Source organism: Odontesthes bonariensis, chromosome 8 (genome assembly GCF_027942865.1).
Source record: "Odontesthes bonariensis isolate fOdoBon6 chromosome 8, fOdoBon6.hap1, whole genome shotgun sequence".
NCBI lineage: Eukaryota > Metazoa > Chordata > Actinopteri > Atheriniformes > Atherinopsidae > Odontesthes > Odontesthes bonariensis.
The window spans coordinates 2,936,107-2,959,163 of record NC_134513.1 but is presented as its reverse complement, the minus strand read 5'-3'; the positions used below and the strand labels follow the sequence as shown (position 1 = coordinate 2,959,163).

The 23,057-nt window shown below is 41.0% G+C and overlaps 1 protein-coding gene across 4 annotated transcripts in view; it reads right to left on the bottom strand.

Annotated features, from left to right (window-relative positions):
- The window catches only part of tbc1d22a (TBC1 domain family, member 22a), a 172,811-nt gene that overhangs the window by 107,457 nt on the left and 42,297 nt on the right, over nt 1–23,057 (bottom strand). For 2 of the 4 annotated variants that reach the window (XM_075471316.1, XM_075471319.1), the window contains exons 7-9: nt 18,946–19,074; nt 14,651–14,713; nt 9,011–9,125 (exon numbers count right to left, since the gene is read on the bottom strand). In XM_075471316.1, the coding sequence (XP_075327431.1) occupies nt 9,011–9,125; nt 14,651–14,713; nt 18,946–19,074 (307 nt within the window). Of the gene's footprint in view, nt 1–9,010; nt 9,126–14,252; nt 14,319–14,650; nt 14,714–18,945; nt 19,075–23,057 lie in introns of all 4 variants that reach the window. The other 2 variants (XM_075471315.1, XM_075471317.1) reach the window with 1 other exon arrangement.

The window sequence follows — 23,057 nt, the reverse complement described above, 5'->3', positions numbered from 1 at the left end:
ATTATCTCCACTCCAGCTTTGTTCCAATTTCACTGGTGGTTGTCAGACCTTCACCCCACATCTTTTTCTGTCTCACTAAGCTGGTGTTCAGAGCAGATCCGTGCTCAGATACTCTGCCGTGCACGTTACATTACTTATGCACAGGGCCCTCCTTGCTCTGTCAGGCCTAAATTAGACTTAAAGTTTGCAGCTTTAAGACAAAGAATGTGGCGTTACTGTTCCTTCCACCGCATCACTGATCTGCCATTTGGAGATTTTTTAATTTGGATTAACAGCCAGATTCAGTGTCTGAAACACCCTTTTCAGGCTTCTTATCACATCCATATTTCTGTTTAAGGCTAGGCCACGATTAAAATGTTTAATCTAATTAATCACAGGATTTCCCTGATTAATCACGATTAATCGCATTTGTACGCAGAATCCAAAAATGAATCCAAAAGTAGTGTATAGCTTTTAGCATTTAGCTTTATTCTAAATGTGCTGCCATATGAATGAAAGTGCCATAACATTTGTTGTGCAAACACACTTTTAACATCAGCATCTTTCTGTAGTTTTTATGTAGAAGCCTCGCTCCACTGTCTGTTTCCTTGAATGACTTGCTGCTATCAGTTGTGTGTTTTGCCTTTAAGTGATATTTTAGACTGGAACTACTACGCTGAGAAGACAATTCAACTTGGCAGTGTTTACAGATGACTTTGGTTCTGTCCACTCCGCCGTCTGGAAGAACTTTAACATGAAAATGGCCGAGTAAAAGTTCCGTACCCTTCTCCATGTTTGGTGGATCCACCGATTACTTTCTTTTCCTGTTCCACAGCAGACAGCAACAGACTTTTACAGAATAAAAGCCTGTGAGCAACAGACTTTTACAAAATAAAAGCCTGTGAGCAGCAGACTTTTACAATAATGAAATAAATAACTAAAACTGCGTTAATGCGCGATAAAATATTTGTCGGCGTTAAATAATTAATGAGTTAACGCAATAATAACGAGTTAACTCACCCAGCCCTAATTCTGTTGCTTTATGGTGGTGCAGTATGCAGTATGTAGTATGCAGTATGCAGTATGTAGTATGCAGTATGTAGTATGCAGTATGTAGTATGCAGTATGCAGTATGTAGTATGCAGTATGCAGTATGTAGTATGCAGTATGTAGTGAGCAGTATGCAGTGTGCAGTATGCAGTATGTAGTATGCGGTATATAGTATGCAGTATGTAGTATGCAGTATGCACTATATAGTATGCAGTATGCAGTATGCGGTATGCAGTATGCGGTATATAGTATGCAGTATGCAGTATGCACTATATAGTATGCAGTATGTAGTATGCAGTATGCACTATATAGTATGCAGTATGTAGTATGCAGTATGCACTATATAGTATGCAGTATGCAGTATGCAGTATGCGGTATGCAGTATGCAGTATGCACTATATAGTATGCAGTATGCAGTATGTAGTATGTAGTATGCAGTATGCACTATATAGTATGCAGTATGCAGTATGTAGTATGTAGTATGTAGTATGCAGTATACACTATATAGTATGCAGTATGCAGTATGCAGTATGCGGTATGCAGTATGCGGTATATAGTATGCAGTATGCAGTATGCGGTATGCAGTATGCGGTATATAGTTTGCAGTATGCGGTATATAGTATGAAGTATGTAGTATGCACTATATAGTATGCAGTATGTAGTATGCAGTATGCACTATATAGTATGCAGTATGCAGTATATAGTATGCAGTATGCGGTATGCAGTATGCGGTATATAGTATGCAGTATGTAGTGTGCAGTATGCAGTATGCAGTGTGCAGTATACAGTATGTAGTATGCAGTATGCGGTATGCAGTATGCGGTATATAGTATGCAGTATGTAGTATGCAGTATGCAGTATGTAGTATGCAGTATGCAGTATGCACTGTGCAGTGTGCAGTATGCAGTATGTAGTATGCAGTATGTAGTATGCAGTATGCGGTATGCAGTATGCGGTATATAGTATGCAGTATGCAGTATATAGTATATAGTATGCAGTATGCAGTATGCACTGTGCAGTATGCAGTATGCACTGTGCAGTATGCAGTGTGCAGTATATAGTATGCAGTATGTAGTGTGCAGTATGCAGTATGCAGTGTGCAGTATGCAGTATGTAGTATGCAGTATGTAGTATGCAGTATGTAGTGTGCAGTATGCAGTATGCAGTGTGCAGTATGCAGTGTGCAGTTTGCAGTATGCAGTATGCAGTATGTAGTGTGCAGTTTGCAGTATGCAGTATGCAGTATGTAGTATGCAGTATGTAGTATGCAGTGTGCAGTATGCAGTGTGCAGTTTGCAGTATGCAGTATGCAGTTTGCAGTATGCAGTATATAGTATGCAGTATGTAGTATGCAGTATGCAGTATGCACTGTGCAGTATGCAGTATGCAGTGTGCAGTATGCAGTGTGCAGTTTGCAGTATGCAGTATGCAGTATGTAGTGTGCAGTATGCAGTATGCAGTTTGCAGTATGTAGTATGCAGTATGTAGTATGCAGTATGCACTGTGCAGTATGCAGTGTGCAGTATGCAGTGTGCAGTGTGCAGTATGCAGTATGCAGTATGTAGTATGCACTGTGCAGTATGCAGTGTGCAGTATGCAGTGTGCAGTGTGTAGTATGCAGTGTGCAGTATGCAGTATGTAGTGTGCAGTATGCAGTGTGCAGTGTGCAGTATGCAGTGTGCAGTGTGCAGTGTGCAGTATGCAGTATGTAGTATGTAGTATGTAGTATGCAGTATGCAGTATGTAGTATGCAGTATGTAGTATGCAGTGTGCGGTATGCAGTATGTGGTATGCAGTGTGCAGTGTGCAGTATGCAGTATGTGGTATGCAGTGTGCAGTGTGCAGTATGCAGTATGTGGTATGCAGTGTGCAGTATGCAGTATGTAGTATGCAGTATGTAGTATGCAGTGTGCAGTGTGCGGTGTGCAGTATGCGGTATGCAGTATGCAGTATGTGGTATGCAGTATGTAGTATGCAGTATGCAGTATGTAGTATGCAGTCTGCAGTGTGCAGTGTGCAGTATGCAGTGTGCAGTATGCAGTATGCGGTTTCGAACACAGCCAAGGAGCTTGAGAGTTAATACTGAAGAAACTGCCTGAAATAACACTCAACATCCAACAATGCATACATAAAAGAACACCTGTGCTGGAGCAATGACCCCCAAAGTTGTAAATCTCACCCCGAGGACGCTGATCTGAGCCCACGAATCCCAACCTTCACCATCCAAGACGACCTGCCAGTCCGGCTCAAGTGTGAGCTCAAGTGTGCGGGGGAAGAAAAACCAAGCTGCTGTCGTCTTAGTGTCTAAAGAAGACTTGGATTAGAAAGTAGCTCAGCAGGAAACAGGCCCCATGAGCCACTCCCTGGTGTTTTACAGCCTACAGGTGCAGAGAGTCGTGCCCAACAAACAGAGCTGCAGCACTCAAACAGACATCTGAAGTCTAGTCTAACAGTGCAGCGTTGTGTTCCCAGCTCGTCTGAAAGTGACAGACACGTCGGCTTTAAACACGTTTTTTCTCGCCTCCGTAAGACGACGTCTTTGATTCCCGAAACCTAAAATCTGCAACCATTTTGTTTTCACTCAGGTTCCACGGCTCGGTTTTATTGACTGGAGAAGGAGAAAAAAGGGAAAGATGTGGGAGAGATCTGCGAGTCTGGCCTAAAAAAATAAATAAAAACCTTCAGTGACACTGTTTTTTTCTTTGGGTGAAAGCTTGTGTTCGGGCTACAAACACAGTCATGAAAGACAAAGTGCATCCCACACGCTGAGAGTGTGAAATATACCCTCTCATGCTGTAATGTTCTCACTTTCTGGCAGGCTGGAGCCTTTTCTTGCCATCTATTCTGCTTTTTTCTTTCATGTTGCGTCCGCTCTCCTCTTTCTCTCCCCTTCCTTTATTTGTAATTGAGCTAATGGATCATATTTTTCCTCCTTTCATGAGGATTTATTTCCAGTAAATAGCATTCACACATCAAGCGAAAACCCTGAATAAACAAACATTTGATGCTCTTCATTCTTATTATTATGGTGCACCTAAACAGTCACATGGTGTCTCCCATGTCCGCATCAAAGCTATAAAAGCAGATTATAAGCCAGTGATATAAACCTACATATGGAGAGACATCTACTCCTTGTTTGGTATCCGGCAAGCTGCTGGGAGACAGAGTCTCCACTTATCTGGGACTTATTTGTCCCGAACATCCCGCAGATGCTCAATGCGACTGGCATCTGTAGAATTTGGACGCCATGGCGGCACATTATCCGGTTCAGCTTGGATAAAACTGCGTTTTTCTGCCGTTTCTGCCGGCAGAAGCATTTACTTTTTCAGCTCTTTTATCGTATTGAACAGCATGACTTGACCTTCTATCCCCATCTGCATCAACACATGTTGGCGGTTAATGGCTACTTCCGATAGCTGTGGCTCCACTACGCTACGACGCAGCCTCTTGGCCGCTGAAATCATTACATTTACCCATTTTTTTCTGCTTCCCAAACATTTACGGCACTGCTAGCATAGCTCGCCCATGCTAACCGGCTAACAGAGGCAGCTCAGCAGAGTGTCAGCTTTCAAGGGATTCTTTTAATCCCAGATTAGTAGGGTTCAAGCTCAGATCTGAATCTGCCGGACAAAAGGGACTAAACTACCTCTTGAGGCCACTTTTTTCACTTCATGCAGGGCATGACCTTCTATCCCCATCTGCATCAACACATCTTGGCGGTTAATGGCTACTTCTGGTAGGTCCTGAAGACTGAAGAGCTGCAGCTGTGGTGCGGCTACGCTACGACTTAGCCTCTTAGTAGCTTCTGCTTCCCAAACATCAACGACACTGCTAGCATAGCTCGCCCGTGCTAACCGGCTAACAGAGGCAGCAAAGCAGAGCGTCGGCGTGTGCTTGGCGGTTAATGGCTACTTCTGGTAGGTCCTGAACACTGAAGAGCTGCAGCTGTGGTGCGGCTACGCTACGACTTAGCCTCTTAGCCACTGAGATCCTTACATTTGCCCATTTTTTTCTGCTTCCCAAACATCAACGACACTGCTAGCATAGCTCGCCCGTGCTAACCGGCTAACAGAGGCAGCAAAGCAGAGCGTCAGCGTGTGCTTGGTGGTTAATGGTTACTTCTGGTAGCTGTGGCGCCGCTACGCTACGACTTAGCCTCTTAGATCCTTACATTTGCCCATTTTTTTCTGCTTCCCAAACATCAACGACACTGCTAACGTAGCTCACCCGTGCTAACCGAGACGACTTCAACGACCCCTTCAGAAGCACATGACCTAACTCCACCTCTTTGCTGCATTTTGCTGAAAAGACAAGGCCCCAACAAAGGAAAAACAAGGGAGCTTGAAGGCCTGAAGATCTTCTTTTAATCCCAGATTAGTCCAATTCCAGCTCAGATCTGAATCTGCTGGACAAAAAGGGACAAAACTACCTCTTGAAGCCACTTTTTTCCCTTCATGCAGGGCAGCTTTTGTTGAATTAATGACAGAAGTTGCTCACATTTGATCTGGTTGTCCTCAGTTCTTCCACCTTTATCTGTAGCAACTTCAGGAGCAACACTATCTATGAGTTATTCATCTAATCAGGAGAAATAAACAGCCAACCACACACCAGGTTAAGTAAAGAGATGAAGAGAAAGAGCAGCATGAAAGGCGACCACAGCAAAATCTCTGCGCTTTGGCTGCGTCGGCATCAGAACACAGAGCGGCGAACAACAACGCAGCACATCAACCCGTCGTGTACGATGCCAGCCAAGCAGGTTTGTTGGCTGCGTTTGCTGTTCGAGGCTCATCAGCGCACGGAGGAACGCGGCAGCCGAGGATGAGGTGAAGCTTTGAAGATCTGACAAGAGCAAGAGAAAGGCAAAGAGAGAGGGAGGAAAAACAAATGCAGGTGGAGGTGGAGGTGGAGGGGATTCAGGTAAAAGAAACGGCTGAGGAAGCAAGATGGAGAATATTTGTAAGATGCCTCCTTTGATCATTTGTTTGAGAGATGCATCTAATACTGATCAATCTTCAGAGTGAAAGGGGTTCTCAGAGCGCCTCAGACGTCAGCCCGGTTATAAACGCTCCATCAAAGAGGCGGAAAGTAGCCGCAGAATCAGACTTCTGCTTTAATCCTGCGTCAGACTGAGGAAGAAGGTCACAGCAAAACTGGGGGAAACGTTCTAAAACCAACACTCATTAAAGGGATAGTTCGCAGTGATATTAAAGGCAGTGATACGAAGGGAGAGAAAATAGGGCCAAGAGATTGTGAGCTCTGACTTTTTCCTGGAGAACCATTTTGTGATGCAAATGTATTACTCTGTTGAACGCATATTGTTTTGAGAAGCAAGACGCTTTATTTTTTAAACCCCAGCCAACTAGCCGGACTACCTTCATCAGCACCAAAACGAGGCTGGAACTCTGCTCACAGGACGCAGCAGGGGGTAAGAAGATGTTCAGAAATGATGTTGCTGATATGGGATGTTACACAGCTTCATGTCAAAAGAGGCGAACTGTCCCTTTAAGGCCGAGTAAAGTTCCGTGTGATGAAAGTAAAACAAAGTCGGAGAGTTCAGCTGCCCAACACTTAACATCCTAATTGTGTCTGCGTGTGAAGATTATTCCTCCGAGCAGCTTTGCTCAGAGTGGCTTCAAAGAGGGCCAAAACATGGCAGAAAAGCGGCTGAAAACGGACGCCGTGTGCACACGGGATGCAGAGAAAGCACGAAGAGACGTGTCCATCCAGCACTGCAGCAGCAGGGGGCCAAACCTCCCACAAAATGTGTTTATTCATGAATAAATCATCCTTTTTCAGGAGAGAAAGAAGATTAAAAGAAGCTCAGATGAAACGATGATGTTATCATGTAAGCAGTGAGTGAGAAACTAAGTTTGTTTAAGAGGTTAGAAAAAACGCAGTTTAAGTAACAAAAATCTGGTGCTTTTCCTCAGGTATGACAGGGTCAGTTTCTACTGTTTATGACCAAGACTTCAAAGACGTCAAAGGCATGATTTGCTCGTGAAATGAACGACACTCAGTGGGGTCACATGGCTCTGAAAGGATCAGATTATTGGCTAAATTACAGTCAGACTGAGCTGAGCAAGGGTAATTCTCCTTGGATATCTGGCGGTGAATGAATGGGATCAGAGGCACAAAGCGTGTCATACCCCGGTATGATAGGTGGCGCTGTACCCATTCCAGCTGTTGCTAATAGAGCCACTTCCTGTTGACCTCTTCACCACCAACAACAACAACAAACTCAGGCATTGGAGAAAGATGGAGAACGCAGAGCCAGATGAAGCTACGTCCCTCTACATTTGCTCTGTGATGAGCTGCTTGTTGCACAAACTCGATGCCCAACGGAGCGTTCTCCATCGCGTTGTTTGTTTCTTTCTGACGGCGACAACAACAGGAATATCGTCTCCTTTGACTTCCGGGTCACGACCCCGGGAAAACATCTGGAGCATGCGCAGAACGCAAAATCTAAGGCTGTGTTCCAAACCGCTTACTTCTCCTACAAGTCATACTAACTTTCTGAGTTAGTATGCGAGTTTGAGTAAGCGAGAAGTTCCCGGATGCATACTAGATTCTCCGAAATGTTGGGTATGCATCATGAGGTTACTACTCATACTCAAACTACCCAAGATGCAACGTAACGTGACGTCGCCGATCGTCATTTCCTGTCAAAACGGCAGTTTCAAGCTAGCTACAACGAGGGCAGGTTCACTTCCTGTTTTCAAAACAAAAGCACCAATTGTATCGTAATGGCTTTCCCTATGATAAAAGGCAACAGGTATTTTATTTTGTGAAAATAACCGGAAGTGCGTTAGCTCACTGCGGCTAGCTTTAGTAGCGCCGAATTCGTGGGAACAAAGTTGTAAACAGCCGGTATTTTGTCAGGTTTTCAACACGTTGGGGATCTAAACGACTACTTTCTCACCTGAAAATGTTTCAAATGTTGCTAAAGTTTACAGAGTTTAGAGCTTAAGAGAAATCAGCTTCAGGCCGGCTGATTTCGGCTCGGGCAGGAGCGAAATGCATTGTGGGTAAACGCTCTGCATACTGTCTGATCGATGAGTATGGAAGTATGTAGTATGTAGTATGTAGTATGTAGTAGGCGGTTTCAAACACAGCCAAAGTCTGATTCACCACGTGCTTCAGCGTCTACAAGCAGGTTTAGAGTGACTTTCAGCCCAGTTATCTCGGGGTCTGAATCCGATCCAATTCTTAGTCAGATTAAGGTGTTTACATGCACTTAATAACTCAGTCTGATTGTAATTTAGCCAATAATCCGATCCTTTCAGTGCCATGTGACCCCACTGATCGACTCTCTCTCCTTCCAGACCTACGAGCTACATTAACGTAGCATCTTCAGACCTTCAGTCTATTCATTTGGGACCACTTCATCTTGTTGTATTTATTGTCTAAACTTAACACTCTGCACCAACAAAGTCAAATTCCTTGTATGTGCAAACCTACCTCTGATGTTTTTTATGGGGCATTCACATATTTGAAGTTCAACTTGGGTAATAATGATGAAATTCCCACTGCTGTTACATCTCTTCCAAACGCACACAGTCTGTTTGCGAGCGTGTTTACGGTGTCAGAGGAATGAAAATAAAACATTCATCTGCGTAAATGTGGCATAACATAAACGCACACAGCAGGGGGGCTCCGGAGGGAACGGTGGGGTGTGCACAAACACACCTACACATGTCACGCTCTTTCTCTCACTAATCGCAAGTGTTAACCAGAAAATGCCTCGATAAATAGAGCTTAAAAGCACATTTTAAACAGAAAGTGAGACCGAAGTGCGTAGCGAAATAAACGCAGAGCAGACAGAAGAAGAAAGCTGGAAAGAGGGGATATCGGGGGATAGCTCAGTGGCCAGATTTCCTGCCACCCAGAGAGAAAACTCCGGGTATTCCCGGCTAAAAGAAAAGTGGCGTTTTCAGGAGAAGGACAGCAAAACCGAGAGGGTGAAAAGAGGGATGCTACTCACCGATGTACTCAAAGACGAAGACGACGAAGAACGGCGTGACCAGGTCGTTGATGCCTTGGACGTAGCCGCTGGCCGGATGTCGGATGGCCCAGATGAACAGGATCCGCTCGAAAATCTTTCAAACAAACACAAAGAGGCCGTCGTTTTTTACATGTGAAGAGAAGCAGCTTTTTAAGGAGAGTTTTCATATAAAAACCACAGAGTTTCCCCTAAAACCGAGAGAAATCTCCTCAAAGAGGTGGAGAATATCCATTTATCTAAAAGAATTAGATATCAATTAATATTGAAATATATTTAATTTATATTAAATATATACATTTTTCAATTTATCAATATTTAAATTAAACTTTCTATATTAAATATAAAAATTTAGTATAAATTAAAAATGTAATATTTTTAATTAAAAATATTAATGCAAATATTAGATACATTTGTATATCTAATTACAAATATATCTAATTAGATATAATTAGATATATTTGTCGTTGGCTTGGAGTTCACCACGACTTCAAATTCTTTAATTAGCGGGCGAAAAGTCCTCAAAAAAAAAAACAAGCCATGAGGGTAAAAAGCAGAACTTTTTAGGGGAAACTCTGAATCACAGGACGGATTGAAAAAGTGGGAGTTTTTAGTGAGTGAGGTGAGGAAAAAGCACCAGAATCAGAAGCGTTCAGGCATGCCGAGCTGGTTAAAGGTAAAGTTACGCAGATTACAATAATTTCACATTCACTCTTTTAAAAAAAATAATGCATTTCAGCTGTGTGCAGCAGCCCCGGCGCCTTAATCGTCTCCCTTTAACTTAAACGCTCACGGGGAGTTTCACGCCGCGTCGCATTTTCTTTCTAAATTTGTAAATCTTTTTAAATTCGACAGGCGAGTTGGATCTGTAGTCAAAAGTGCCTTTTTCCAGCTAAGACTCCTGGCCAGGGTAAACCTTCGTCTCTCCTAGTGACCTGGAGAAGGTGATTCATGCTTTTATTTATTACTTTATTTTATTATTATTTTTTAATTAATTATTATTATTTTTTTATTCTAGTAGTATTATTATTGTTTTAAATTATATTGCTGTTGTATGTTTTAATTTATTTTATTTATTGTATTTTATTCTTTTAATTAGTTTTTTGTTTTTATTTTTTCTGTACAGCACTTTGGTCAACTGAGGTTGTTGTAAAGTGCTTTATAAATAAAATTGGATTGGATTTATTTTTTCCAGACTGGATTATTGCAACTTAACTTTTAACTTTTAACAGGTCCAAAGAGACGGGAACATATAACCCCGGCTCTGGCCTCTGCACTTTCTTCCTGTCCGCTTCAGAATTGATTTTAAGATCCTGATGTTTGTTTTTAACATTTTAAACGGTCAGCAAACAAACTTTACCTGGATGTGCCTAAATACAGGCTAAAAAACTAAAGACCATCGAGCTTTTTGTATTTTATAAATAATTATGATTACTATGAATTGAATTCCAATTGGCTTGAATTGGACTTTATTATTTAAGTGCCTTGAGATGACATTCGTTGTATTTGGCGCTATATAAATAAAACTGAATTGAATCTGTTGAATTTTATTGTTATTTATTTATGTAAATAAATCAAATTAGTTAAATAAAATTCAACAAATTCCACTACTAGCATACACGCTAAGCTAAGGAAATGGACAGACAGCAGTGGAATCTGCATTTTTCCCCACCAACTCTCAGTAGCTTTTGCAGTGTTTGCCCCTAAACTTTGGAATGGGTTACCATGGTTACCGCTCATCAGAAACTCTGGAAATGTTTAAAACATCTCTTAAAACCCACCTTTTCTCCCAGGCTTTCAGACCTGGGTGAAACAAATGCTGTGTCTGTGTGTGTAAATAGTTTTTATCTCTTGCTGAATTTCTTTGTTAAATGCATCTATTGGATTTTATTGTTATTTATTTATATACCCAGGTTGTTGTAAGGTGCTATATAAATAAATGTGACCGTGATCTTCTCAACACAAGAAAATCGGCTCATTTGAGGCCAAGATTTCCTCCCAAGCGCTAAAATACGAAGGTGGAATCAGAGCCGTTTCATCCTTTATATTAAATTGGTCGAACCATCGAATGGAATTCCAGGGCAGCAGATTCTTTGGTTCTGCTTTGAGCGGTCCGTCTCCTCCCTCCTCTCCACCTCCTTCCATCTTCGTTATTGGTGGTTGTTTAATGCTGTCAGCCCCGCTGAATTAAAGACGATCTGACGCTCAGCTTGTTTTTCCTGCTGTGCAAATGCCCACAGACCCTCGTTGATGTACCACACCCATCAGGCTTTGTCTTGTTTTTTGTTTTTAAGGATGTTCGATGGCTCTGTCACTTTCTAAATAAGCTCATAATTCATTGTTTTAGAGCGTATAAACACAGCCATGGTAATGTCGGACAGTGGGAGGGATTTCTGCTCCGTCCTTCTCTTACCTGGCTCCTGCACTGGAAAAAAATCAAAGTCTTACCAAGTATATTTGTCTCATTTCTAGTCCAAATATCTCATTACACTTAATATAAGACACAACTGCCTAACAAGCACCATTTCAGCCAGATATAGGGACTTGTTTTAATACAATACATCTGGAATATCTTGTTAAGTGAAAAAGTCTTGAAAACAAATTGTTTTGAGTCGGATTTCATATGAAACAAGCTTTTTTTTTTACATTTGAAGAGGTTTTTAAGCTAATTTCAAGATCACTTTTATCTCAAAAGTCCTAAATATCACATTTTATTTCAAGAAATCTTGACAAGCCGATTTTCACTCGTTCCATTGGCAGATTTTTTTGCTTATTTCAAGCAAAAACGTCTTTTATTTGTTGTTATTTTACTTATTTTTGGAGGGGCATTTTTTCCAGTGCGTTTCCTTATCAAAAACACATCCGTCAAACGGGGAGAGAGCTGCTGGTGACTTTCCTTTTCATGCTTATTTCACAGCACGTTTATACGCAGACACATCGAGTTCAAAGGGCGTTTTCTCCACGTTTAACGGCAGCTTCGTCTAATCTCATTAACCTCAGACACTTGTAACAACGCGGTGCATCTGCAGAACAGGAAATCAGCTTTCAAAGCGTCTCCCGTGTCAAACAGCTGTGGCTTCATCCCATTAGCTCGAGACCCCAAAGGCCGAGATAACGCTAATCTCTAAGAAAAGGTGGAGAGGAAATTATTACAAGAAAAGAAAACTCCTTATCGAAAAGTTGGGCCGAGCCTCGACCGACTCAAGCTCTAAATTAGCTGATAAATTAATCGAAAATGGCGACAAATATGGAGCAAATGAGGCGCCATTTAGACTTCAAGTTGAATTTAAACAACGCAGGAACCTGCAAAGAATTAAAGGGGAAGTGATATGGAACTTAAAGGCTGATTTATGGCGATTTTAGGCGAGAGGATTCAGGAGACGAAGCGAGCGGATTCAGGAGACGAAGCGATAGGATTCAGGAGACGAAGCGATAGGATTCAGGAGACGAAGCGATAGGATTCAGGAGACGAAGCGATAGGATTCAGGAGACGAAGCGAGAGGATTCAGGAGACGAAGCGAGAGGATTCAGGAGAAGAAGCGAGAGGATTCAGGAGACGAAGCGAGAGGCTTCAGGAGACGAAGCGAGAGGCTTCAGGAGACGAAGCGAGCGGCTTCAGGAGACGAAGCGAGAGGATTCAGGAGACGAAGCGAGCGGCTTTAAGAGACGATGCGAGAGGCTTCAGGAGACGAAGCGAGGGGATTCAGGAGACGAAGCGAGGGGATTCAGGAGACGAAGCGAGGGGATTCAGGAGACGAAGCGAGAGGCTTCAGGAGACGAGGCGAGCAGATTCAGTAGACGAAGCGAGCGGCTTCAGGAGACGAAGCGAGAGGCTTCAGGAGACGAAGCGAGCGGCTTTAGGAGACGATGCGAGAGGCTTCAGGAGACGAAGCGAGCGGCTTTAGGAGACGATGCGAGAGGCTTCAGGAGACGAAGCGAGCGGATTCAGGAGACGAAGCGAGGGGATTCAGGAGACGAAGCGAGCGGATTCAGGAGACGAGGCGAGCAGATTCAGTAGACGAAGCGAGCGGCTTCAGGAGACGAAGCGAGCGGCTTCAGGAGACGAAGCGAGAGGATTCAGGAGACGATGCGAGAGGCTTCAGGAGACGAAGCGAGCGGATTCAGGAGACGAAGCGACGGGATTCAGGAGACGAAGCGAGCGGCTTTAGGAGACGATGCGAGAGGCTTCAGGAGACGAGGCGAGAGGCTTCAGGAGACGAAGCGAGCGGATTCAGGAGGCGAGGCGAGCGGCTTTAGGAGACGATGCGAGAGGCTTCAGGAGACGAGGCGAGAGGCTTCGGGAGACGAAGCGAAAGGATTCAGGAGACGAAGCGAGCGGCTTCAGGAGACGAGGCGAGCGGCTTCAGGAGACGAGGCGAGCGGATTCAGGAGACGAAGCGAGCGGATTCAGGAGACGAGGCGAGCGGATTCAGGAGACAAAGCGAGCGGATTCAGGAGACGAGGCGAGCGGATTCAGGAGACGAGGCGAGCGGATTCAGGAGACGAGGAGAGAGGCTTCAGGAGACGAGGCGAGCATCCAACATCCTGACGGAGAACGAAAGACGGAGAAGCATACTGAGGCCTTTATCCGAGTCAGAAGTCCAGACTCCAAAGAGCGCACGTATCCTCACATACAAACGGGAGAAGCCGCCCAATCAGGGTGTGACCTTCTCCAAAGGTCTTTTATCGACATCCGTGGGTTCAATGGAAGAAAAACAGCAAAGCGAACCGGGGCTAACGCCTATATTTTGGTAAATTCAGTTGGAAAGGGAGCTGCTGTGGGTGTTTTGACCAGAGAATGTCACATGTATTCTATTAAGTGCTCTCATTGCTGCTGATATTATACTTTTACAGACACAGGCCCGAGCCCAGCACTCGAGTGGGACAAATAAATGCATTCAGAAGCACAAACAAAGCAGAACAAAGCGACACCAGAGTGCCAACCATGCAGAGTGACAGTTTGGGGATGTCTGTTCCCATACGTGCCCGTCGGAGTTAGTCATTGTTCCATGTGTGCTCTTAATTTGTACTCGTGCACACATGCCAGATCATACAGTGTGCCAAAGCATTTCAGGCGCCAAGGCAAACAGCTTTACATCGTTTTGTGTCTCCACAACACTTTAATTGAATCAATTTCGGCTGATTTTAGACATTTTTGAGGTTTAAAATGTGTTAAAAAAACCTGCTTGGGCAGGTGGTGTGTGTGCGACAGGAGGGGTCTCACCTCTTGGACAGAAGCTTGTTGAAAGAGGGGAATAAGAGGATTAGTTCTCGGTATGTCAATGTGAATCTGCAGAGAGAGAAAGAGAGAGAAAAAAAAGACAAACATGGAAGCAACGGGCAGGTTAGCAACGATCTGGCCTTCACAGACAGAAACAGGAGGGCAGCAGCAACAGTTAGTGGATCCGCGTCCTTGATTGAACTCAGGCTGGGGTGTCGGTTCTCTGAAATGGACGGCATCCGTGGTCTCTGCGTTTGTGAGACCACGTTTCCACCATTTCAGAGCGTCTGACCCGCAGGTGAACAACACAGCAGGCGGACAGATATACGTCAGAAGGGAGCCGGACGAGTTGCAGGGCTGAAACTGTCTGTGAGCGTCGTACAGACAGACAAACGCCTTACCTCTGTCACCTTTGGCTGCAGCACCAAAGATTCAGGACTCATCCTAGGAATATCTATGTGGATCTGACAGCAACATGGAAGAAAAACGTGTTAAACCCTCACGCATGCACAAAAACACACATTTACACTTATAAGCAGAGGTGGGTAGTAACGAGTTACATTTACTTCCAGGAGTAGTTTTAAATCCCTATACTTTTTACTTTTCCTTGAGTAGATGTGTGCAGCAGAAACTGTCCTCTTACTCCGCTACATTAGGCTACAATGAGCTGGTTACTTCTCTTCTTACCTCTTTGGTATTCTACGCCTCATTATTTTTATCCCCCCGCGTACGCCTCATTTTAATGTTTTATTCTGACAGAGAGAGAGACTTCCGCCAAAGGCTCTACCACCTGACTGTGTTCCACCAATCAGACGCAGCCGTGCAGTCTGGTCACGTGACCGTACTCGATCTCAGCGGCGGGACGGGTTAGCTTTAGCATTAGCAGTCGTAGCAAACAAACACAGAAACAGATGAAAAATGTCAGAACCAACGGTGGGAAATGAAGACGCAGACGAGGCCTCATACTGAAAGCATGTTTACCTTACAAAGAGTGAGAAACAGCAGCTACATTATGTGTCTTCTGTGTCAACCAAAACAAACGCACATTTCAGCAGAAACTCAACATCTAACTTGAGGAAACATGTAGCGGTAAGTTTCCTAAACTCGTTTTTCCCCCCATGGATAGGTGAATGTTTGTTTTTTAGGTTACATATGGGTTACATATGTTTTAAACATTTCCTAAGTCTCTTTTATTATTTATTGAAGTTCTTGAATTTACCTGGATTATTTTAATTTAAGCTATTTTGTAATTAATTAATTCATTTTAATTTATTTTATCAATTGGATGAACTCTAATTTGCCTAAAGATGATTATTTAGTATTTTTGTCTGTCTGATTGAATGCTTGTGTTAACAAATAAATCAGACGTTACTCAACAGTTACTCAGTACTCGAGTAGTTTTTTCACCAAACACTTTTTTACTCTCTTTACTTTATTTGGATTATTTTTTACTTTTACTTGAGTCATATTATTCTGAAGTAACAGTACTTTTACTTGAGTACTATTTTTGGCTACTCTACCCACTTCTGCTCAAAATTCAGGCGTTCAAACAACAGCAGTAACACAACCCCTGATTGTCCAGTTTGGGCAAGTCTCCACCTCTGCTGTTGAATAGGAAAAATGTGATTCTCTAATATCACACAATAAGAACAAAAAACAACTTAATCATTAAAATTAGACGTAAAGGGTGTAATATCACACAATGCGAACAAAAATAACTAAATTAATCATTAAAATTAGATGTAAAGGGTGTAATATCACACAATAAGAACAAAAACAACTAAATTAATCATTCGAATTAGACGTAAAGGATGTTATATCACAATTAGAACAAAAAACAACTAAATTAATCATTATAATTAGATGTAAAGGGTGTAATATCACACAATGAGAAAAAAAAACTAAATTAATCATTAAAATTAGACGTAAAGGGTGTAATATCACACAATGACAACAAAAACAACTAAATTAATAATTAAAATTAGACGTAAAGGGTGTAATATCACACAGTGAGAACAGCTGTTAGACAACAGATTGTCCTGTGTGGGCAGGTCTTCACCTCTGCTGCTGAGTGGGAAAAACGTCAGTGTTTCCACTTAGAAGGTAAAAACGTCTTCGTTCCAATCGTGACAATCAACCCGAGAGCCTGAAGGACTCAGAAATAAATGAGATTCTTCAGGCTTCTTGTGATTCTCTCTGAGCACGGCTGAGAGAAACTCATCTCACGGGGGTTGAGGATCAACAAAAGTTCATCTTTTAGTTTAGAGGATGATGAACTCGGACTATTTAGACCGAGCATTATATAAAGAGTGGAGTAAACACCAAACCGAAGGAGCAGGAGCAGCACTTCCCAGTGATCAGACTTAATGTAACACAGTAAAGTTGAGGGACGGGTGGCGGATGATTTAAAAAAAAAAAGCACTGATGGATGAAGCTCTTTGTGAGCAACCACAGGAGAGCAGCTGAGGAACGGTGGTGCACATCATGATGAAACTAGCTTCCCTATTCATAAAAAAGCAAAGCAGCAATGACCCAGATCTATACATAAAACACACAGAGCTACAAACTGCGGCTTAATGTTTAAAGACGCTTTACTAGCCGAACTAAAGCCGCCAGATCTTCTGATAAATGTTAGACGAAACACCAAAAAACAAAGATGTGTTAAAGATTTCCTTTCATGAAGGAAAACTTCAGCTGGAGTTTAAAAATCTGGCTCCGTCGGAAGGTTAGGGGCAAACATGAAACGTGACGGACGGACAGAATATAGGACCAACAACCAGGGATGTGAATCGTTATGATTTTAATCGATACCGATATTTATCGATGCTAGTTTAAAGATTCAGTGGGTGTTTTTATTCCCAGCAGAACAGAAGCTATTCTTACAATTCAACGCTTCTGAGAACTTTCTGTTCTATATTATGTTTTATTCGTGGGAACAAAATTGTAAATAGCCGGTATTTTGTCAGGTTTTCAACACGTTGGGGATCTAAACGACTACTTTCTCACCTGAAAATGTTTCAAATGTTGCTAAAGTTTACAGAGTTTAGAGCTTAAGAGATATCAGCTTCAGGCCGGCTGATTTCGGCTCGGGCAGGAGCGAAATGCATTGTGGGTAAACGCTCTGCATACTGTCTGATCGATGCAGTATGTAGTATGCAGTATGTAGTATGCAGTATGCAGTATGTAGTATGCAGTATGTAGTATGCAGTATGTAGTATGCAGTATGTAGTATGCAGTATGCAGTATGTAGTATGCAGTATGTAGTATGCAGTATGCAGTATGTAGTATGCAGTATGCAGTATGTAGTATGCAGTATGTAGTATGCAGTATGCAGTATGGAAGTATGTAGTATGTAGTATGCAGTATGTAGTATGTAGTATGCAGTATGCAGTATGTAGTATGCAGTATGCAGTATGTAGTATGCAGTATGCAGTATGTAGTATGTAGTATGCAGTATGCAGTATGTAGTATGCAGTATGTAGTATGCAGTATGCAGTATGTAGTATGTAGTATGTAGTATGCAGTATGTAGTATGTAGTATGCAGTATGCAGTATGTAGTATGCAGTATGTAGTATGCAGTATGTAGTATGTAGTATGCAGTATGCAGTATGTAGTATGCAGTATGCAGTATGTAGTATGCAGTATGTAGTATGCAGTATGTAGTATGCAGTATGCAGTATGTAGTATGCAGTATGTAGTATGTAGTATGCAGTATGCAGTATGTAGTATGCAGTATGTAGTATGCAGTATGCAGTATGTAGTATGCAGTATGCAGTATGTAGTATGCAGTATGTAGTATGTAGTATGCAGTATGCAGTATGTAGTATGCAGTATGTAGTATGCAGTATGCAGTATGCAGTATGTAGTATGCAGTATGTAGTATGCAGTATGTAGTATGCAGTATGCAGTATGTAGTATGCAGTATGTAGTATGCAGTATGTAGTATGCAGTATGCAGTATGCAGTATGTAGTATGCAGTATGCAGTATGTAGTATGCAGTATGTAGTATGCAGTATGTAGTATGCAGTATGTAGTATGCGGTTTCGAACACAGCCCATGTTTGGTGGATCCGCCAATTTCTTTCTTTTCCGGTTCCGCAGCAGAAAGCAACAGACTTTTACAAAATAAAAAAGAACCGATAACAGTATCTTTTGTCCAGAATCTTAACGGTACCCAGGTCAGATTCTGGTGCTCGGTATACATCCCTACCAACAACGGAGACGGGATGGACCATCAGAAACAGAAACAGCCACCACGAGGAAACACACCAATGCAGTCGTTTCAGGGCCAAACTCATCATGAGCCACATGGCAAAATATAAATAAATGAATGAATGTGCTAAAAATCGCTGCTTCATCCAGAACGAGTCTCCAAGACGCGATCCAAACAATCATCAGAACAAAGTTTGCCAGCTTACTGGCACAGTGAGGAGGAGATCTACGGGAAATTTGGACGGAATCTGAGAAATGTGGCCCACTTAGATGCTCCTGATCGGCTTCAAACGAATGTGAAAGAGCGTGCACGGGGGGGGAATGACTGATGGATAAACAAAGAGAAAGAGGAAAACACATTTAAGCTGCTTTTTGAAGCTGGTAGTCCACACTCAGGCCTTTTTTTGGCCAGATATCCGCTTCCAGTAACCTGAACTGCTGCTTTAATTCTGCTAAAACTTAACCGTTAACCGTGAGCATATACCTGTCTGTATGTGTCTTGGTGGTTTTCGTCATTGCGGGAGTCGTAGTACTGCTGGATGAAGCCGAAGTATTCTTGTCTCTTCCTCTGTAGGACGCTCTCTCTCCTCTCGGCGTTGGCTGGCAGGTAACCCTGGAGGAGAGAGACGGAGGAACACATTAAAGCCCAGAGACAAAAGAGAAGAATAATTCCATTTCTAATTTTATCTTCCTGTTTCACACGCTTGTGTTTCACATCATACTGCAACAGATTAATGCGAATGTCGGCTCTGGATTGAAGCAGTGGGAGTTTGGTCGTAAAGTTGAGGCTGGAAATAAAAAATGCTCCGCTAGTTTTCAGAGCCTGTTGCCTGGCAACTCGTCTTTGGACAGAGAACAGACCGGCAAGTTCCAGTTTTTATGCTAAGCTAATCAACAGTAGGCTAAAGAACTAAATTAATCATAAAAATTAGACGTAAAAGGTGTAATATCACAGAATAAAAACAAAAACAGGTAAATTAATCATTACAATTAGATGTAAAGGGTGTAATATCACACAATGGGAACAAAAACAACTAAATTAATCATTAAAATTAGATGTAAAGGGTTTAATATCACACAATTAGAACAAAAAACAACTAAATTATTCATTAAAATTAGATGTAAAGGGTGTAATATCACACAATAAGAACAAAAAACAACTAAATTATTCATTAAAATTAGATGTAAAGGGTGTAATATCACACATTAAGAACAAAAACAACGAAATTAATCATTAAAATGATTGATTTTTTGGGGGTATATTTCAAATCAAGAAGAACAAAATCCCTCAAGTAATTTGAAAACTTAATTAAAAGAAAGTAAAAGTGTGTCCAAACATGATAAATGAGCATTTCACAGAGCTGCATGGTGACCTCCGTGTGGTCTTTTTTCCTTCACAGTCTCCAAAATTAATTTTGTTTTTATTGTTTTGCAACAATTGTGAAGTTACTGAAGTGAATTCTTGCTGTTTATTCACATTTTTCAGAAGAAATTTCAAAGATTTAGTAAAATACAACCAATATTTACTCATTTTTCCTGGTTTGAGAGTAAAGAAAGCACCTGTCTCATTGTATCTGGTGGCTCCACGTGGGACTCATTAATTCAGTCAGGCCGTCTCTCCAATGAAACCACAGCGTTTCATGTCGTCTGTCTGTTAGTTTTCCTATGTCAGTGGTTTTTAATGAGCCTTTTTTACTCCTGAAATCTGCTTTTAAACCCTTTTTTAAACCCATCGCAAGCCAGAGTCCACCACCAGGGACTGAATGGAGCCGCCTGTAAAGCTTTCTGCTGCCTCGGTGTGTAAGTGTCAGACGGATAATGTGAGAATGCACTTGTGAAAGAGTTCATCCTCGATGTGCAGTCAGCCTGACGCAGCCGGGGGGGAAAAAGCCACGTCCGAGCAGCTCCACAAACAATTAAAAAGTCTGTTAAAAGCCAGAGCCGGGCTCTGAAATATTCAATGACTTTAAAGTTTCAAAACTGAACCCTGAAAACTTGTCCCTGTGGTAAAAAGGCTGCTTTGCTTTGCTGTTTTTATTCATTTAAAACATTCTTCCAAATGGAAGTTGGGAGTATAAGAGCAGGTTATGACCCGACTGAGCAAAGTGGGATGTGACGGCAGAGCAGCATCATACATGTAGAAAAAAGCCCGACTGTGATGCCTTTTAAAACCCCTAACCCTGTACTAAGAACAAAAACTACTAAATTAATCATTAAAATTAGATGTAAAGGGTGTAATATCGCACAATAGGAACAAAAACAACTAAATTAATCATTAAAATTAGATGTAAAGGGTGTAATATCACACAATAAGAACAAAAACAACTAAATTAATCATCAAAATTAGATGTAAAGGGTGTAATATCACACAATAAGAACAAAAACAACTAAATTAATCATTAAAATTAGATGTAAAGGGTGTAATATCACACAATAAGAACAAAAACAACTAAATTAATCATCAAAATTAGATGTAAAGGGTGTAATATCACACAATAAGAACAAAAACAACTAAATTAATCATTAAAATTAGACGTAAAGGGTGTAATATCACACAATAAGAACAAAAATAACTAAATTAATCATCAAAATTAGATGTAAAGGGTGTAATAGCACACAATAAGAACAAAAATAACTAAATTAATCTTTAAAATTAGATGTAAAGGGTGTAATATCACACAATAAGAACAAAAACAACTAAATTAATCATCAAAATTAGATGTAAAGGGTGTAATATCGCACAATAAGAACAAAAACAACTAAATTAATCATCAAAATTAGATGTAAAGGGTGTAATAGCACACAATAAGAACAAAAACAACTAAATTAATCATCAAAATTAGATGTAAAGGGTGTAATATCACACAATAAGAACAAAAACAACTAAATTAATCATTCGAATTAGATGTAAAGGGTGTAATATCACACAATAAGAACAAAAACAACTAAATTAATCATCAAAATTAGACGTAAAGGGTGTAATATCACACAATAAGAACAAAAACAACTAAATGAATCATCAAAATTCGACGTAAAGGGTGTAATATCACACAATAAGAACAAAAACAACTAAATTAATCATTAAAATTAGACGTAAAGGGTGTAATATCACACAATAAGAACAAAAACAACTAAATTAATCATCAAAATTAGACGTAAAGGGTGTAATATCACACAATAAGAACAAAAACAACTAAATTAATCATTAAAATTAGACGTAAAGGGTGTAATATCCCACAATAAGAACAAAAACAACTAAATTAATCATCAAAATTAGATGTAAAGGGTGTAATAGCTCACAATAAGAACAAAAACAACTAAATTAATCATCAAAATTAGATGTAAAGGGTGTAATAGCACACAATAAGAACAAAAACAACTAAATTAATCATTAAAATTAGATGTAAAGGGTGTAATAGCACACAATAAGAACAAAAACAACTAAATTAATCATTAAAATTAGATGTAAAGGGTGTAATATCACACAATAAGAACAAAAACAACTAAATTAATCATCAAAATTAGATGTAAAGGGTGTAATATCGCACAATAAGAACAAAAACAACTAAATTAATCATCAAAATTAGATGTAAAGGGTGTAATAGCACACAATAAGAACAAAAACAACTAAATTAATCATTAAAATTAGATGTAAAGGGTGTAATATCACACAATAAGAACAAAAACAACTAAATTAATCATCAAAATTAGATGTAAAGGGTGTAATATCGCACAATAAGAACAAAAACAACTAAATTAATCATCAAAATTAGATGTAAAGGGTGTAATATCACACAATAAGAACAAAAACAACTAAATTAATCATCAAAATTAGATGTAAAGGGTGTAATCGCACACAATAAGAACAAAAATAACTAAATGAATCTTTCAAATTAGATGTAAAGGGTGTAATAGCACACAATAATAACAAAAATAACTAAATGAATCATTAAAATTAGATGTAAAGGGTATAATATATAAAATGAAAGGAGAGAAGTAGAAAACTCGGCCTCCCACGACCCTGGGAAAGCTAGCATCACATTTAGCCCCGTTTCTGTTAGCTTTGTTAAACCGATGAGCCGTGCAGAAGAAGAACAATCTGTCCTGCAGTGATGTCAGCGGCTGCTCGAATGCACACAAACGCACAGATCTAACCATCTATCGGTTTATATTTATGTCTGGGTAGAAGACAAACATCTGCCCGGGGGCGAACGTGGCAGTAAATCACTATCATCGGCCATTTAGATGACAAACGCTTTAAATCAATTAAGTTAATCTAGCATTGCATGTTCTGTTTGATTCATCAGGGAAGCAAAGCTCCATCCTGAGGACTCAACTCCAGGAGCACAATCATGTGACCCTGAGCAGCTGGACTTTATGTTTTTAATCTTCTTATTCACACTGAAACATGGCAGCGAAAACTAGCTTTTCAACCTCAGAAAGAGGGAAACTTTCAGCAGACAGATGCTCCCACCATTAGTCAGTCCGTTACTGTCATCACTTTTAATTAAAACACAGCATTTAAACTTGGACGCCGTTCAGAAACATGTCAGCAGATCTGTTTGGACCGGCTTCTGTGGCGTCCCCGTCACTCTG